Source organism: Pelophylax lessonae (assembly GCF_965119305.1).
Source record: "Pelophylax lessonae genome assembly, chromosome: 6".
Lineage (NCBI taxonomy): Eukaryota > Metazoa > Chordata > Amphibia > Anura > Ranidae > Pelophylax > Pelophylax lessonae.
In genome coordinates, this window is record NC_138773.1 from 255,903,733 (window position 1) to 255,917,455 (window position 13,723).

Genomic DNA, 13,723 nt, shown 5'->3' on the forward strand with positions numbered 1-13,723 from the left:
ATATGTACTTTAGATGATGACATACATTTCTACCAAAATGTGCCTATCTATAACTGTTTAACATTTGCCTGTATTATCTTCAAATATTAAGCACTGGAAGTGGGGTAGACCTCAGAACAAAGAAGGCTGGTAACCTCACCTCTTGAATATTCATATAGGCATCACCAAGAAGGAGATATGTTTGAGAACTTGGAACCTTCTCAACCAGATCCCTGAAAAACAGATGCACATAAAACATTTTACATAAATGTAACCTTTTTTTCTCCAATAATTCCATCAGTTAGTAAACCTTCATTGACCTCTGTAGCTACAGGCGCTGTGAAACAATTTATCCTCAAACTCTACAGCAAAAGCTAGGACGTTGTCCAAATTGTTCTCTCGGCAACCGATCTTCCCCCCTCAAGGTAGTGACATAACAGCATTCCAATCTGATAATCTGCAACATGAACAAATATCAAGATCACTAGGGAGGGGAGTGTATGGTAAACTAAGCTGCCTGACAGAATGACAGGGAGGACTTCAGCGCTTCTGCTGGGAACTCTGAGAATAAATTGCTCCACAGTGCCTGCAGTTACAGAGGCCAGTGAGGGCTTGTTTTAAAACTCATCTACTGCTTGTTACAATTATGCAAATGATTTAATGCCAACAGACAGCCCATGTGGTCACTTTATAGTGAACCTGTGTACTGATCATGCAGGCATGTATGTTAAAGCAATTGTAAAGGCAGAAGTTTTTTTTTTGTAGTAATGCATTCTTTGCATTAAGATAAAAAAACCTTCTGTATGCAGCCCCCCCCCCCACACCTCTCTCTAATTCATACCTAAGCCCATCTTTATCCAGCGATGTTGCATGAGTATCTAAGCTGCGTAGGACTCCCCTTCTCATTGGCTGAGACAGCAGCGTGGTGTGATTGGCTCCCACTGCTGTCAATCAAAATCATTCTCCCAATCAGGAAAGAGAGGGGGCCGGGCTGGGTCATGAATACAAACAGGGAGCTGTGACTCCAGGTGCCCCCATAGCAAGCTGCTTGCTGTGGGGGCACCCAAAAGGAGGGAGGAGCCAGGAGAACCAAAGAGGGACCCCAGAAGAGGAGGATCCAGGCTGCTCTGTGCTAAACCAACTGTATTTAAAAAAAGAAAAAAAAGAAAGAAAGAACGAGACTACAATCACTTTAAAGAGGGTTAGATTTCACAACCTAATAAGTCTCCACATAACTCAAGCAGGAGTTTAGGCAAGTTGTAAGTGAAATTCTGTAGATTAGCAAGTAGGGCTGAAAATGTTGCCAGGGACTCCAGTGCAGCAGAGGCACTGTGTTATCAGCCCAAATAGGAAGTTAGAAGCACATTGATGTTTTGGGCAGATCAACAGGGGTTTTTCTGTACTTGAAGCCTTTTTAAAGCAATAAAACATTGTAAAGGTTGCAAAAGTATTGCAAAGATTATATATATATATATATATATATATATATATTTTTTTTTTTTTATTCTACCCCGACAAGCAATTTAAAGTTCTGGACAAAATTCCCTCTTTAATGGTGCTAATAAAAGTAGAACATCGCTCTGGAAATGTATGCAATACAGAATGATGAATGAAAATGCTTCACTTGAAAAATATACAGTAACAAGGTCCCAATGTTGCTTACAAGGGTATTATGCAATGTAATGTATTTATGCTGTTGAATTTCATTAATACTACTTTAAAGTAAGAAGATACTGCATTATTCCTATTAAAGAATATGTAAATGTGACATTTCATATTCCTGATTGAGGCTTGCTGTACCATGTACTTGTATGAAAAAGTATCCTGATCTCTCTGTATTGTTTCATTTGTGTGAAATCCCTGGTTTTCTTGCAAGTCCCTGTGCTTTCCTATTTAAAACTGACCACACTAAGCAGGAAAACACACTGTGGTCAGTTCTCTAGCTGTGCTGGGAACTCAACATGTTCTCCTCCAATGATCAGACTTGTCCTTTAACACCCCCTCCTGCACAGACTTTCACTGGGAAACTCAGTGTCCTGCTGCTTCTCCTCCTCCAGCTCTTATGCAGCTGAGCACAAAAGGTATGTGATTACTTATAAAAAAAAAAAGGGAATAATATTTTTTTTTTTTATTGCTATAAACAAATGTTTTACCTTTTTTTTTTTTTTTTTTAACTGAATAAGTTGTTTTACAATCACTTTAAAGCGGAACTCCACTTTTGTTGAGAAAAAAACATTCCCCTCTGGGTGATCCATGTACATTGTAAGGATTATAACAACCTTTGTTGCAGATTCCTACCTTTTGTTATTTTGAATAAATCACTACTTGTTCCTATGTGCTGAGTAGGTCTAATTGGAGTGGTTTCATAATTATCAGTCAGCTGTGCAGCTGCAGAGCTCACTAATGAGGAAAATAGTTGGGCCTGCATCCCTTTAGAAGTGTTCCTATTGGAATTATCTCACCAAAAACAACATTTTTGTTTCAGGGGATGCCTAAAATCTGACGTATCTTAAATTCTAATAACACTCAATTACGTGTCACAATTGTATACGCTATATTCTTTTTTCATTATTTGCTATTTTTTCCCCCACCAAAGTGGAGTTACCCTTTACGATCATTCTATTTGTTAATTTTTTTTTTTTTTGCATATTCCTTTGTGAGTAGAAGTGACGTAGACGGTAAATCTAGCCCAGAAAAAAAATGTTAAAATTAGAGTATTTTACCTGTAGCAGCTGACATATAGCTTCTTATCTTTTCTGTGCTGCAGATAAATATCAGCCATTTTCTCCTTGGCCTGTACAAAGTAAGGCTGCTCTGGAAAGACATTTCGAAGCATGGATAATGCTTGTTCCACATCGCCATTTGTCAGAGCCAGCTCCGCATTCGCAATCATGAGACGCAGTTCTTCCGTTGTTCCAGTAAATTCATTGATAGCATCTTGTAATACCTTTGCTGCCTCATGCTTTAGATACATGTACAGAAATAGCAAAAAAGAAAGGTTATTAAGTAAACATAATATCAGGCAGCATATAGGTCCTCACATAGGAAAACTTTTAAAAGGGAATAAGTGAGAGCTTCTACCTGTCATTTCCACTGCCGCTCAGAAAAAAGGAAGCAAGTGTCTGACTAACCTCTATGGCCAATGAGAAAACTCAAATGTTTGTATTATAGAAGTAAAAACGGAATTGTGAAAAATAAACTTCAATTGAATTATATGACCAAATCCTGTTCCCACATATCAAAAAAAGACTAATAATTCAAATTTACCCTTCCAAAATAAATAACAAAAACAAAGCCACTACTTGAGTGTATGGTGAATACTCCTGTCTTTTTCTTCTTTTGGCCTTACAGTGAGCCTGTTAGGTTTTCTTAAACATTTAAAACTGAAAAAAAAAATCATATATATTTCTCAACAGCCACAAAGGATTTAAATTAATTTTGTCAGCGCGTAATGCGCTTGCTATAGGGGGAAACACAGAACAGAATTTTTTTTAAATTGCATTTACAAAAGCTTTATTCCTCCTTTACCTGTTCACCATTTATACGATGAGCATCTACAAGCTCCAGGAAAATGGACACCCTGTCACTGGCACTGATCTCCACTTTTCTTCCCTTTGACTTTGCTGTAGTGCTTCCTTTCTTCATTCCAGGTAAGTTCATTGCCATCTGTAGTGTTTTAATGGCTTCTTGAACATCTCCCATCCGTTTCTGGGTCTGTGCTTTCAGGAGATTGTATAATGGATACTCACGTATCTGTAAGAAAAGAAGTGCCATTTCACTGATATCATCTGAAGTCAGGTGAATTAAAAATTTCCCTTTTTTCTAAGGTCATTCATCTGAGAATATTTACAGGGATTAAAAAAAAAAAAAAAAGGTAAGAAATGGTGAAGATAATCCAAAGAACACATTACATACACTGACCTTATTTAACAACCACAGATTCCTTTTACAGAAATGTAACTTGTAATATGTTGCTTATATAGGCTACAGCTACATGGAGAAAATGGAGAAAAAAAAAAATCATGATTGTTCATTCTGGTCTGCACCCAGAAGGTTTTTTACCTTAATGCATAGAATGCATTAAGAAAAAACATTCTGCCTTTATAATCGCTTAAAGTGAACCTGTGCACATCCGAAAGCTGCTAACTGCAGGCAGACATATAGGCAAATTTAGAAATTTAGCCAGCACACCAATAGAGATGAACATCAATTATAAAGTCAATAAATGTAAAGTGCAAGGAAAGAAGATTCTAGGTACGGTTCCCAAAATGGGTAAAAGATCTGGCAACCGCTACTGAGCCATAAGGCAACAAGCAGTCAGATCCTTGTATCATTGTCAGTATAATTTTTTTTTAGAAAAGAAAAAAACGTAGAATATATACAAGAAGAAAACAAAAGCAGAACGGATCCATAACCTAAGCACACTGTCAAAATAACTGGAGCCAAACAAAAGCAGGACTATATATAGTGGGCAAGGCTATATGAATATACTAGGGTTGTACCCGGCAAAGCTTTGCCAGTGTCCAATCACATGAAGGTAGTGGCATATAAGCCATGGTCTAAGAAAAAAGTTTGTGTGTCTGTACTGTACGAATGAGATAAGTAATTTTCATTTATACACTTTATAATTCAACCTAAAAAAATAAGTTTTGAGGCTCATATCTGCTGGTGTGGTGGCTATTTTTCTGAGTGAGCTATAATACAGAATCACCACTGGCTGACAATTCCATTTTGGGGCTATAAGATTATGGTGGCAGGTGAATTGGACTGAATTAGACATATTAAAGTGGAGTGGGAGGAGGTGGAATCCTTATGGGTAGAGCTTCAAAGGGACGGTACTATGGGAAAAGTAATATTGTGCATATGCTATAGGCCCCCCGACCAGAAGGAGGAGGGGGGAGGCCAATCTCCTATCACAGCTTGGAATGGCAGCAAGGATGGGAAATCTCATTATAATAGGGGATTTTAATTATCCAGATGTAGACTGGGCAGAAGGAACCACGCATTCGTCTAAGGCTCGCCATTTCCTAAATGTTTTACAGGATAATTTCATGGGTCAGATGGTGAACGCACCAACGAGAAACAATGCGTTACTAGACCTACTGATTACCAACAAAACAGACTGGATCGCGGATGAAGAAATACGGGGCAACTTGAGTAACAGTGACCATAGGTCGATTTGTTTCAGTATAAACCACAGAAAAAGGAAACACAAGGGTAATACAAGGACACTGAATTTCATAAGAGCCAACTTCCCTAAACTGTGCTCTTTGCTAGACGTTATTAAATGGGATAGAATCCTAGGGACAAAGAACATTGAGGAAAAATGGGAGTGTGCTTTAAGAAAATACTAAATAAAAGTATTGGCCAGTGCATTCCAACGGGGAATACATTAAAAAGAGCTAAAATAAACCCTGGGTGGTTAAACTCCAACTTAAAAAAGCATATAAAAACAAAAGAAAAGGCCTTAAAAAATACAAGGCTGGGGGGTCATTGGCAGCATTCCAACATTACAAAGAATGCACTAAGAAATGTAAGAGTGCAGTCAAGGCGGCTAAGATAGAACAGAAAAGGCACATAGCGGAAGTAAAAAAAAAAAAAAAAGACAAAAAATTCTTTAGGTATCTAAATAGTAAGAAAGTGTGGACAGAACATATTGGCCCCATAAAGGACGATGAAGGGAATCTGGCTATAAAGGACAGAGAGAAGGCAAAGGTTCTAAATAAATTTGTCTCCTCAGTCTGAACAAAAGAATTGGGGGTATACAGTAACCTAGACTGTCATGTTAATAACACGTCCCAGGAAGCACCCTCATGGTTACCAGAAGACAGACTCAGAACTAGACTCTAAAAACTTAACATAAATAAGTCACCAGGACTTGCACCGAGGGTCCTTAAGGAACTCAGCCAGGTGATAGCCAGACCATTGTTCCTAATTTTTATGGACAGTCTACTGACAGGAATGGTACCAGCTGATTGGAGACCAATATTTAAAAAAGGGCCGAGATATATCCCTGGGAACTAAAAAAAAAAATTGCTCTTGCCAGACCAATCTATTAACCTTCTATGAAGACGTGAGCTGCCATCTAGATAAAGGAAGGCCTGTGGATGTGGTGTATCTGGATTTTGCAAAGGCATTTGATACAGTTCCCCATAAACGTTTACTGTACAAACTAAGGTATGTCGGTATGGACCATAGGGTGAGTACAGGGGGTGGTGATAAATGGGGAGTACTCTGAATGGTCAGGTGTGGAGAGTGGGGTCCCCCAAGGATCTGTCCTGGGACCAATCCTGTTTAATTTATTCATAAACGATATAGAAGATGGGATAAACAGCTCAATTTCCATATTTGCAGACAATACTAAATTAAGCAGGGCAATAAATTCTACATAGAAAGTGAAAACCTTACAAGAAGACCTGAACAAAATAATGAGGTGGGCAACCACATGGCAAATGAGGTTTAACCACTTCCCGCCCACCCTATTACAAAATGACGGCGGGAATGTGGTTGTGTTATCCTGACCGGACGTCATATGACGGCGGCAGGATAACACAGCTCTGGGCGCCCCCCGGGGGCGCGCAGAGCGGCGATCGGTGATGCGAGGTGTCAGTCTGACACCCTGCATCTCCGATCTCGGTAAAGAGCCTCTGACGGAGGCTCTTTACCATGTGATCAGCCGTGTCCAATCACGGCTGGTCACATAGTAAATAGGAAGGAGCGCCGATCGGCGGCTCCCCTGACAGGGGGGGGGGGGGGGGGTCGGCACTGGTAATCAGATCATTGATTACCAGTGCAGACCCTCGGGGGGGGATGCCACTAGATCCACCAGGGATGCCCACTATGACCCCAGGGATGCCCACTATGGCCACCAGGGATGGCAATCAGGGAGCCCCCCATTGCCCTCCCCATCAGTGCTGCCCACCAGTGCCCTCCCTGTCAGTGCTGCCCACAAGTGCCCATCATTGCCATCCTTTAGTGTCGCCCACCAGTGCCCATTATTGCCCACCAGTGCCGCCTATCAGTGCCCATTAGTGCCCATCAGTGCCGCCCGTCAGTGCCGATCAGTGCCGCCCATCAGTGCCGCCTATCAGTGCCCATCAGTGCCACCTATCAGTGCCCATCAGTGCCACCTATCAGTGCCTATCAGTGCCCACCAATGCTGCATATCTGTGCTATCTATCAGTGCCACATATCAGTGCCTATCAGTGCCGCATATCAGTGCCACCCCATCAGTGCCTCCTCATCAGTGCCTGTCAGTGCAGTCTCATCAGTGCAGGAAAAAACTTATTTATTTACAAAATTGTATAACATAAACAAAAAAAACTTTTTTTTTTTTTCAAACTTTTCGGTCTTTTTTTATTTGTTTAGCAAAAAGGAAAAAACGCAGAGGTGATCAAATACCACCAAAAGAAAGCTCTATTTGTGGGGGGAAAAAGACATACATTTGGTGTAGGTACAGTGTTGCATGACCGCGCAATTGTCATTCAAAATGCAACAGCGCTAAAAGGGGAAAATTGGCCTGGGCAGGAAGGGAGGGAAGTGCCCTGTATTAAAGTGGTTAATGTTGGAAAATGTAAGGTAATGCATTTGGGTGCCAGAAATACGAACGCACTAGGGAGAACCTCTGGGGGGATCTAAGATGGAAAAGGACCTGGGGGTCCTAGTAGACGACAAGCTCAGCAATGGCATGCAATGCCAAGCTTCAAGCAAAGCCAATAGAATACTGGCATGTATAAAAAAGGGTATTTACTTTAGAGATAAAACAATAATTCTCCCACTCTACAATACTCTGATTGGCCCACATCTTGAGTATGTTGTCCAGTTCTGGCCACCGGTCCTCAGGAAGGATGTGCTGAAACTGGAGAAAGTCCTGAGAAGGGTAACAAAGCTAATAAAGGGGATGGAGGACTTCAGCTATGAGGAAAGACTACAAGCATTGAACTTATTCTCTCTGGAGAGGAGACACTTGAGAGGGGACATGATATCAATGTACAAATCCTATACTGGCAACACTAACATAGGGAATAAACTTTTCAGCGAAAGGGAATATAAAAGGACATACAGGCATTCACTAAAATTAGAAGAGAAGCGGTTTAACCTTAAACTGTGTAAAGGGTTCTTTACCCTCAGAGCGGTAAGGATGTGGAATTCTCTTCCACAAGCAGCGGTATCAGCAGGGAGCATCGATAGTTTCAAAAAAACTATTAGATGGACACCTTAACGACCACAAAATACAGGGGTATACAATGTACTATTGACAGCAAACACACACACACACTCATCAAAAGTGGACTGGTGTCTTTTTTCAACCTCAGTAACTTTGTATAGATACAAGAGGCATGTGCATTCTTACATGAATGTTGGTGTGCTTTGTATATTTAAATCAGACAACCAAAGCTGCCTGCATTTGTACGGATGTACCTTCCAGGGCACCTGGAAGCCCTAATGCCCAGTAAATTGGATGCAATATCGACTTCAGTTTCCGCAGTGATTCTCAGCACCCCTTTACTATTTGTCAGTGAGGCCACTCATTACAGTGATGGATCAATAATGAAGCATATTAGTGCAAGGAGGTGGCAACAAGTAGCAACTTAGGAGCTGTAGTCAGTATTTGCTTGTTAGAGCTGGATAGACTTCAGGGCTCCTAATGACCTTTGGAAGGTGTATGACCTGAACATATTATCTAAGTTTCCAATAATAATTTCCACAACTCACCTCAAAACTATAGCTCAAGCAGAGCTCCAGTGATTGTGAACACAGTTTTAGATTGTCCTGGGACAAGTACACCTGAGCCATCAGGAGGTGAGCATCAGCATATGAAGGGTTATGTTCAAGACAATGTTGAAGATTACTCTGTGCTGCTTCAACTTCACCTTTAAAAATAAAATGTATGTTAAAGAACAACAAGGACTGGGATACTGTATGTAAGGAGTTCATGTATTCTTTAGTTTGCAGTTTCCAGCTATCCATTTAAAAAAAAAAAAAAAAAACACTGAGAATAACTAGCTTCTTCACTACAACACTGATGCAGCTATCTGGCACACTGGTTATGAGCCTGGCTTTTGGATTGTATTGCATCTGAACCCCCTGGACTGACTGATGTGGAGCTAGCCTAGAAGTGGCCTGCACTGGGTTTTGTACAGGGCACTTTCCATGATCAATTCTGGTTAAGTCAGTTGCAGATCGCTTGTCAGGTCCAAAGGGGATATTGTTATCTCTGCACTTACTCTGTCTCTGAATGCTCGCATCATGCGGAGGTTGGCTGCTTTGATTACCAAGAGCGCCACCATTTTTAAATGATCGCTGGGTGCCAATGATCGCTGTTTCCTGCTGATTTTGCCGTGGATGAGGTTAACACTACTGGACAGAGACCTGACATCATCTACTGGCTGGGTATTGCATGATCATGCTCCGCATCTGTTTCCCACCATACTGCGTTGAGGAAGCATCTCCCTGCTGCGTCGGTTGCACAGAGCCTTGTGAAACTTTGATGTCCTTGCTGCCCACCTAAATTAATTCTGGTCACCTCTGGCTATCAGACCCTCAGGTGCAGACCTCCCCTGATACCATCTGCCTACATTTTGTAGGTGTCTGCCTCTTAGCTGCAACAGGTATAATTCTAGACACAGTGGGAAGGGCTCTTGGAGGGGACAGTTTCACTCTAGCGGGTGCAATCAGCTCAATTTCTACGAACAGGTTGGGGGTTGCTTGCACCCGCTTTCTAATGGTGCTGACCTTTGCAGCCAGAAATCACGATGCCCTCTGCAACTAGAGTATCCTTCCTCTTTGGAGTCCTCCTTGGCTCTGTGTAGGTTTAGCTGGGAGCTCTGGTCTCTAGGCTAATGTTTTTAATATGGCCATGCAACACCTTATTACCCAGTTTACCCAGTTATTTAATCACAATGCTCACAAGTTTGTTTAGATTTACAGATTCTGAGCAATCAACTGCAAAGACTGACCCTGAGTTGCTCAAATCCTTGTCAAATGAGCGTACCCTTGAGGAGCCATAGTCTACTGCCAATACTCCCTAGTGGAATATGACCATTTTGTCTTCCACATGTTTCTCCCATCCTTTTGTTTAGTTCATCAAAAAATAAAATTTCTCTCAATTGTTTTGATGTGGTGCTACTGTGTATGTCTATCTCTCAGCAACTACCTCTTTCAGAAAAACCAAATCCCCATTTGTCTTCCTGAATGGGATCTGGAAAGGCACCCTGGCTTCTCAATCCACCATCCCTAGGCAGCTCATACCGATCATCAAAAACTGAGGCATGCTTATAATAGGAGGGGTTATACTCTGGGCTGCCCTACAGGTTTGTTTGCCAATGCTCAATCCTTCTGTAGGGGGCAGTAGGAGTACAAAAAAGCCCTAAAAAAAATGTTAGAACAGCAGAAATGTTATCAATATGAACAAAATCTCTACTATTATTGAACATACCTGTTAAATATTTCACTTTTGCTATCAAAAAGACAGCTTGCTGAAGGCCTGGAGCCACCTTCACTACAGTCTCTAGAACAGAGGCACAGTGCTTTAATAGAGGGGATGCTGGCTGGCCTGGAATGGGAGGCTGAAGTAGATAAAGACAGTTCACATTACTCAGGTTCAATCAACAAACATTCAGCGCAATTGTTTTAGGGTCTCAGCATATTTTCAGACTATCATTAAAGCGGAATTCTGGCCTCGAATACCTTTTTGAACTAAGAATACCCCTATAATACTAATCCATCGCCCTTTACAGAACTGCTATTCTCATACTTACAAGGTGTACAGTATTGGATTTTAGTCCAAATCAAAATGCTGTCTGGGTGCGGCCATCTTGGATGTGGGCATCTGAAGCCGCAGTGTAATCTGCTGTGTCCTTCTCCCTGATTCTAGTGAGTGTTCTGGGAGTTCTTCCTAAATCCAGCCTCCTGGGAGTGATGACAAACAGCTCCCAGGATGCAATGCAAAGGCGGAAGTGATGTCGGTGGCCGTGGCCACAGAGGTGGGAGAAGGAGGAAGTACAATCAAAAATGCCCTGAAAATAAGGTAAGGGACCCCTCCAAAAAAATTGAAAATGCCCAACTGTTGATCAGCATAGCGAGCACTCCAGGAATCACTAAGGTTGCAAAATAGGCCGGAATTCCACTTTAAGGGCCTAATTACACATAGCGTGCTGTGGTATACAAAGTATAAGCGCACTGCAGTGTTATGGGAGTGCTGTCATTCATTTTCAATGACTGCTCAACAAACATATCTAACATCCGCCCTACACTGCAACAAAACAAATGAAAAAATAGTGTATTAGAGTGATCTCTCCTGTGTCCCAGACAATACAAAATGAATAAGCCATGTTAACACAGCATATACTGCACAGTATGCATTAATGCAGTACAATATGGAGTGAACGGGCTCTTACCGCTTGCCTACTGGGCACTTTCATTCCCTTCCTGCCTAGGCCAATGTTTAGCTTTCAGCTCTGTCACACTTTGAATGACAATTGCACGGTCATGCAACACTGTACCCAAATTACATTTTAATCATTTTTTTCACACAAATAGGTGGTATTTAATCACTGCTTTGTGTCAGTAAATCTTCTTAATAAGTAATTTTTCTCCTTCACTGATGTGCGCTGATGAGGCGGCACTGATAGACTGCACTGATGAGGTGGCACGGGTGAGGAGGCACTAACATGCCGCACCGATGGGCACTGAAAGGTGGCACTAATTGGGGTCACTGATGGGCAGTGATTGGTGTTACTAATGGGCACTGATTGGTGTCAATGATGGGCACTGCTGGGGATTTACGGTACTCAGGGCACTGATGATCAGTTCTGGGGCGCCATCATATGACATCGTCCCAGAATGAAAGCTGCACCACTCCGCTCCGCTGTCATTTGACAGTGGGTGGGCGGGAAGTGGTTAAATTCCTTTTTGGAACCTCTGCTACTAATATATGTAGCCAAAGGCTAGCCTTTGTTTAACAGCTTACATTGAAACCAAACTCAAAAAGTGAACATTTGCTATGTTATATTGAACATTTAGAAATGCCAATTGTGTCTGAACAGTACCTGAAAAAGGTAACTTATGTCTGAAATTTTTTCCAAAAATTAACAGTACACTTTATACAGTTTGAGATCTAAGGCACTCATGACTCTGACTGCAAGTCCTGGGAGATTTGGAGTTAAATTTGGTGCTGCTCACTGTTGTCCTTGCTGGAGGCTCCGACAGGAGGAAGCAAAGCCCTGCCTCTACCAAGGTGGTTGCTTCCATCTCGACACACAGGGGAGAACAAGGCATGATAAGTCAGTAATGGGAGAAAGATCAGCTACAGAGAGACCACAGTCAATACTGGTGACTAGTCCTTTGCTGTCTACCTGTACAAATAACTATTTTAAGGGGAATATGCTAAACTGTTATTAGCAACGGTAACCAGGGACATCCAGGAACAGTCCACGCAGGTTTGTCCTGCACTGTTATTCAGTAAAAAAAGAAAATAAACACATTTTTAACACAGGGGGCTTTGTAAAGCAAGTTCATAGAATAAAACGAGCAAGTCATCTGCTCCACTGGCTAACTAAACTCAAGGTTAGCTGCTGACTAACAGGTCACCTCCTGACGGGTTTCCCAAAATGAACAAGCAGCACATGTACCTTTTCGGTGTTCTATTAGTACTCAGACTTTTTACCCAGCAGCAGGCTCCCACAGCAGAAAGAATGCATGTGTGGACAATTGAGACTTATAAAGAGACCTGTCTACCAGGTAAGAAGTGGACCTAGGGGTGCAGGATTATTCCCACCCAAATATTTAAAAAAGGCTTCATGACCCTGTACAGAACCTTAAGATTCAGGAAAAAGTTTATTTTCTCCTCATCAGCCATAAATCCCGGAGCCCCTCACCATGTGTATGTGAGAAACCTAGGTGACAAATATGCAGTGTGCACAGTCCTGCCTGCCTGTGCCTCACTGCATTTTATTATCAGCTGTTGATTATATAATATTAGTCATATCCAAATTGTGATTCTAATTAAATTTCTCCTAAAAACAGGAAATCCACCTTTACATAATTATTAACTGAAGTTTTCCATTTAAGATGGCACATGAACTGAACCAGGTTTGGGGGCATTTGATTTCATAGGACTACATACTATAATAGTCTCAAAATGCATTTTACCAATACAGAATTAATAGCTACCTGATTAGGACAGAAATTGAGATATGCCCTTATAATTTCCAGCAAGAAATCTGGGTTAAGTCTCTCAAAATACTGAATACCGAGCGGCAGCCCTTGAAGTGAATTGAAGTGACTGTCTAAAACATCGTTCAACAAATTAATAACTTCTTCCTGCTTTTTCTGCTTCTTCATAGCCATGAGGGCGCGTAAGTAACAAAGTTCCTGCACAAAGAAAAACAGGAAGAAAATATAATAATCCGCATAAGTGTTTTTTTTTACTTAAAGTAGAACTAAAAGCAAAACTTTCTTTTTCATTTTGAAAAGAGTAAGGGAGGGATATACGCCCTTTCAGTCTGTCAGTTTGTTTTTTGCCATCTCTGTCCCATTGGGTAGTCTCCTTTCGCTTACTGTCCTTTAGCCAAAGCAGGAAATTAGAGTAAATCCCTCTAGAGAGAATGAATCCCTGTTTGTTACCAGAACTAGTGTCCCCATTGGAAGAATTTCCCTCTATTACCATTCTGGTGACAACCCAAAATTTGGACTTTTCTTTCACTTTTGGCGAGAATGGTAAACAAAACACACACACACATCA

General features: G+C 41.3%; 1 protein-coding gene across 1 annotated transcript in view; it reads right to left on the bottom strand.

Annotated features, from left to right (window-relative positions):
* Positions 1-13,723, bottom strand: part of TTC21B (tetratricopeptide repeat domain 21B) — a 146,495-nt gene that overhangs the window by 67,715 nt on the left and 65,057 nt on the right. The window contains exons 11-16 of the mRNA XM_082260063.1: positions 13,153-13,353; positions 10,418-10,547; positions 8,695-8,852; positions 3,508-3,732; positions 2,703-2,941; positions 140-212 (exon numbers count right to left, since the gene is read on the bottom strand). Of these exons, the coding sequence (XP_082116189.1) occupies positions 140-212; positions 2,703-2,941; positions 3,508-3,732; positions 8,695-8,852; positions 10,418-10,547; positions 13,153-13,353 (1,026 nt within the window). The remainder of the gene's footprint in view (positions 1-139; positions 213-2,702; positions 2,942-3,507; positions 3,733-8,694; positions 8,853-10,417; positions 10,548-13,152; positions 13,354-13,723) is intronic.